Genomic DNA, 5,901 nt, shown 5'->3' on the forward strand with positions numbered 1-5,901 from the left:
TACAATAAACGACTAGATTTTAACCATTTATAATGTTTGACATTTTACGAAGATGTGGTTAAAGTGATAGTCATTTCAGTAGTATTTACTTGTGTTTGATTTTACGCGAGTATTTTACGTTTGAAAATTAAAGACTTTAACGGATTTTAAAATTTATTCATTATATTATTTAACCCGCGGTTTCGAACGCTTTACAGCGAGCATATGGTAACGGGGAGACGGATAAATAAATAAAGAGAAGTCTTTAATTTCTAATTCTTATCAATGTTACGGACGCATATACGATATTTTCTTTATGAACTCTATACATAGAACGTACATACCAACACGGTTATTTTTTTGTATATATTACATAGTATGTTTACATAAAAGAGGCGAGTCATGCGATAATGTATTCTCCCAATCGTCCTTACAATAGTTTCCGCGAATTCCAACCGCAAACTGTCAAATGTAAACTCCAGAGTACGAATCGTGCCCGCTATGTTACGTGCGAACCGCTTAGCGTGCGATCGCTAATTGCATGAAATAGGTACATTACTTTGTTGTCGCCGCTCGGGGCGGGTACGGTGACGTGTTAAAGCAGCGCTAATTCCAGTGTGGGAATGTGTTGGAGCCAGAAGAACTATATAGATAGCTGTTTTTTTTCTCCACACTGGATCTGTCACAAGAAGGACTGTTACAAGATGTCACAGTAACCCCCCCCAAGCAATGATATACACTCCTCTGTGGAATCTATATCATAACAAATTGATAAATAATACTCGTTCCCAATAATTGAATCAATAAATTCGATTCCACAAGACATTGTCATTAATAGAATCAATATATTTCAGTTAGAAGTCATTTATCCATTATAGCATTGTAGTAGTGGCTGGCATACCTAGTAGTCACAATTATTTTATTTTATATAAGACATAATATACTAATATAATTTTTTAAGAATTAATTGTTACTAACAAAATGAGTCTGAGATGCTCGAAATTAAATGAAAATAAATAAAATAAAATAAATTTATCGATGCATCAGGACGAAAATCTATCCTGTCCTGGATTTTTAAGGTTATATGTATGTAGTTATTATTAACTGCGGTTATTAGAGCGGCTCAAATGATTTGAAGTTTCTGTACTATCTCTAGCTGAATTACTTGTTGGTGTGTCATATATAAAATATAGTAACTTAGTTGTTTGTTTCATTCCAAAAAAGACTATATGTGTATGGATGGATCTGGATCTGGATCATCAAAAAAATCATGAAGTAAAAATTTTTTGGATTTTTTTTTATCTTTTAAAAAAGAACGCACTTAAATAAGCATTTGTGACACGTCTCCCAAATAAAGCCAACCTTACATTTGAACTGAACGACAAGTTATAAATAAAATTCGCACTAAAATTATTTATAAAGTATCGCAATGTTAAAGTGTCCACCCCGCCGATACGCGCGACCCCGGGGGCCGGATCAACGGTTGTCAGATAACCTCTTGCCATATTTTAATGCGTCATTTCGATATCAAATAATATTATGTTAGCGTAATATCAGTTTTGATGTGGGGGTCGAGCACGCTTCGGCACGAATTGGGCCAGCGCGTCTTCACTCATTAAATGCGGCCAACGTTTTGGCCGGTGAAGGTCACCGAAGCACCTTCAAACGTCCAGCTGAGTTTCTCGCTATAATTTAAAAAGATATATATTTATCATTTTATTTTCATATCGAAACTAATTTTTCCAAAGCTATATCCGATAGCCTCTGCTGCTAAGCTAGATATGATCGCGATAATTGAACTACAACGTGGCTTATTTTAATTATCATGAATCGCGATCTAATAATTATAATCAATACTAGATGTATCTAACTCCGTTTTATTTTTAAAAGGTCGGGTAACACGCGACGAAAGATAAATAATCGATAAAGAAATTGGTATTTTTATGATACAAATAACGGAAAATTTGCACATGTGAAATAAACTACTTGATGTTATTTTATAAGAGCGACTACAGAGTTTTTACGATTCAAAAGTGCTTCTATAAGAAGTTTAATTCAATAAAAAAATGTTTGAGTTTGAGAAAATTTTCAGCTGATATAACATTGATATGATTATACCTGAGCTTGAAATCTTACTAATCTTATCGTTTAAGTTTATGCTACACTATCTTCTTATAGACTGAAAAGAGACACCGAGCCTATTTTTATATGATTTTAAATCTAGATAAGGATTTATAAATTGTATTTTTATTGTAAGAAAAAAGCTAATCTTTTCTGAGAACTAACTGGATGCTCAGTAAATTATGTGTATTTATATTATAGCTGGTATAATATATTTCGTAATATTACGTCTCAAATTAACATTACAGTTTTAAAGGTAAAACTAAAATATTCTATTATATAATATAGGTAGATTTTTTAGGATTGGTAAAAAAAAGTACAAAGAAATGGAAAAAAAATAAATATTTCAAAAAATGTATAATACATGCCAGTGGTTAAATGGATATGTTTTGCTTCGATTAAGTTTTTTATGAAAATTGGTGTGATTTTCTCGGATAAAAGCTGAAATTTCTAATAAGTTTGTTGTTTATCTCACATTGAATGAACTTCCTCACAAAAGGTTAGAAGTTTCGAATGTCCTCTCTCTTATTTTAATACTATTTTCATTTTTCCTTCCCCTTCCCAGTCGTTTCCTTTATTTCTGTCGTCTATCACCTACATTTCCCTTTCCATTTAAAGTCGGCAATCCATGTGTCCTATACACTTGTAATTTATGACCGTAAGCCTCTCCAAATGTTCATGGGTGGTGATGCGCTCACTATCAGGCGACCCACCTTCTCCATTGCCGATGATGACATAAAAATAAATTGTATTGTATCGCAATACATAGTATTTTGTAATCATTTTGCGCTTGACTTATGTTGTTTATCCGGAGACCCTCTTGTATTGGCCGTGCACGATGCATCTAATTCAATAACTGGTATCGGAGCTGATCATACTCTTATGCAATGTTCTTGTGTTCACATTAACTAGAACTTGGCTGTTTTTATTGATAATTATCGCCAATTATTTGTGCATATTCAGTTTGAGGAAATATAATGTAATGTATTTACTCCCTAATAGGTCTTTTTCTTCGGTTTCAATATGGTAAACTTCTAATATTTCTACACTTTCGACTTTTGTCTATTGTCCAAATTAGTTTTATTTCACAATTCACTCACACTCAATTAACCCGATTCTAATGTCATGCTCTTGGTTGACTTATCGCAGTTAATCGATACAAAATAATCGGATAAACTGGTATCGTGTGGAAATTAATAAAAAATTGGAAAGTCCACGATCAATTATCGATTGTAGTTCATTAAATCAGTGCACAATGTTATCAGCGGTGCCGGTTACCGGTAGCTCAGTCGCGGCTCGACCGTCGGGCGGAGCGCACGCACGCGGCGCTCGTGACCCGGTGCTCGCGCGCGAGTGTTGTGTCGTGTGATATTGTATTGGTGTTGTGATCGGTGTCAGTGGATATTGATGGGGATTGAGGTGCAATTTGAGTGTGTTGCCATGTGCGGCAAGGAGGAAATGTCCAAGGTCAATGGGAAGGTATAGCTTGTGCTACAATTTCAATTATATTAGGGGTTAGGGTTACTAACATAATGTGTTTGTACAAAAAGTTAATGGGCACTATAAGGCTAGGTTAGATTAGGACAGTCAAAGTTAAGTAAAAAAGGTTAAAGTTATGTTTCTGGAACAGATAGCACTTGTTGTCTATGTTTAAATATTAGATATCTTAAAAAACTATGCCATGGTTTCAGTTATTTTAAAATGAATAGATGAAATCAACGTCCCTACGCAATTTTTGGCCAATTAGTTTAATCTATTACAAAGATTTTACCTCATTGAGTACAACGACTGTTCATATCATTATTATAGCGCTGACCATTCACGCGAAAACTCATGGCGTGATAATGCATCGCTCAAAGTAAATTGAATCGTAACTTGTGCGCACAAGTTCTAAATTAATAATGTAATTATAATCGAAAGAATATTCCACTATTTATCATTGAGTATTTGTTTGTAGCGTAATTTATGTTATCGCGGTAATTAAGTAGGTTAAGATGACAGTGATCTGTAACTATAAATTTCTCTTTATCTGAAAAGCCTGTCAAAATATTTGTTCGCTGCGCAAGCGCATATGTGTTCAGGTGACGCACGGTCGCGTCTTCAAAGGTTAGGGATGCCCAAAAATTTATAACGTAGTAGTGATACTGATTGAAATAGCGTGTCCTTTTTTATATTTTTGTCTTTACCGTGAATGTACGAATAATTTGTCCCATAATAAGCATAGGTTTTTATGTATATTTAACATTAGTGCTACACAACGTAGTGGTGCTAATGACGTAGTATCGTCAATATTTAACGTCTACTACATTTCAGCGTGATTCATGTGACACCATGAAAACACATCGATAATTTGATATATTGTTCTATCGTATTCGTGTTTTTCTTCTTTTTCATATTCAAATTGAGGTAGTGTTTAATATTAGCTTCAAATTGCTGTTTGCATTTGATTTTATGTTAATTCATTAATTCAATTCAAATGTTAATCAAAATTCAAACTTCGATAAGGAGAGCGATAGTTTAATTTTGTCTAAATAAAATATTACAAATGATATACATGATAACATATCGGACATCCCTACTGCTGTTTGTTTAGGTGTGTGTCTTGTTTGATCGTCGACGAGTGGAAGCATTGCAGGCGTTGTGTAAATTCTCTTATGTACTACTTCGTTTCCTTATCTTGACCGAGTCTATGTTAATACTTTACCATACTAACCAGTTATCTGATTTAGAAGCGACTATTAACACTAACAAAAACAAGTGGACCTTATGCGGTACCCTGTGTGACACCTAAACGTTACTGTTTGTTTCAACAATAATTCAACATTCAACTATAAAGTATTTTGAATTCAATAACTAAAGTCACGATGTCTATTCGTGTTAAGATTAATCCGTTATCGTTGTAATTTGAAAAAGAAACATATGTATTATAAATAATAATATTTGAACAAAGTAATTTACCGTTACCAGATCGATAGTAAGATAGAAAGATATACCTGATAAGATCATGATATGAATTGTGAAAAATTTGGCGATTCTATACACCACGTCACAGTGTGCGTAACTGCACGAGACCGGCTCGCCGATAGCAGCGCGTGACCCGCTCTTATCGTAGCTCGAACCATACAAATATAACCTTTGTGCCTTCGTAATAGGACACATGAATTTGCAAATAATTTCAGGTCCCTGACACTATGTAAACTGTATTTACCTTGTATCGAAAATGTTTTATCGATCGAAGTTATTGGAGAATTAAACATTTATCTAACATAATTCGATTGCGGTGTTGTTACTCATTAAACTTCTAGAATAAAGTAGATTTAATATCCGCTAATATTTATACGAGAAATGTTTCGCGACAATAAAGATGGGCTTACATTTGAATTGTCAACGGACAAATATAAAAGTCACCATTGTAGTGGCCTACGAAAGTTTCTAGCAGAATTTCAACAATATGCAAATGTGGAAATAGCATTTTATTCTGTGTTGTATTGTGTTTTATGTTGCACGATTGTGATGTAGCTATGTACATAGGTGTTGCTCGTGCCACGTTGGGAAAAGTAAATAAAATGTATGAATCGATAAATAGCGAGACGACGCGATAAATTTTTCATCAAACAGTTACTATTTATTCGATATATAAAAAGTCAAATTTACAGGTGCCAAGTTTACTTTAATGTTTTTAGACCATTCAACGTAAATAATACAAACCCGTCTTTTGTGACGATAATAATACCTAGTCTTGCCATAAATATTGTAATAAAGAAAAAAGAAAATTGTTAACTGCAAATAACATTTATTACT

The 5,901-nt window shown here is 33.6% G+C and overlaps 2 protein-coding genes across 2 annotated transcripts in view; both read left to right on the forward strand.

Annotated features, from left to right (window-relative positions):
- Positions 1 to 3,488, forward strand: part of LOC119837143 (translation initiation factor IF-2-like) — a 63,366-nt gene extending 59,878 nt beyond the window's left edge. Inside the window, exon 7 of the mRNA XM_038362664.1 lies at positions 3,366 to 3,488. Coding sequence (XP_038218592.1) covers positions 3,366 to 3,488 — 123 coding nt within the window. The remainder of the gene's footprint in view (positions 1 to 3,365) is intronic.
- The window catches only part of LOC119837067, an 11,654-nt gene continuing 8,665 nt past the window's right edge, over positions 2,913 to 5,901 (forward strand). Inside the window, exon 1 of the mRNA XM_038362560.1 lies at positions 2,913 to 3,579. Coding sequence (XP_038218488.1) covers positions 3,508 to 3,579 — 72 coding nt within the window. The 5' untranslated portion in view covers positions 2,913 to 3,507. The remainder of the gene's footprint in view (positions 3,580 to 5,901) is intronic.

This window comes from Zerene cesonia, chromosome 26, assembly GCF_012273895.1.
Source record: "Zerene cesonia ecotype Mississippi chromosome 26, Zerene_cesonia_1.1, whole genome shotgun sequence".
Taxonomy (NCBI): domain Eukaryota; kingdom Metazoa; phylum Arthropoda; class Insecta; order Lepidoptera; family Pieridae; genus Zerene; species Zerene cesonia.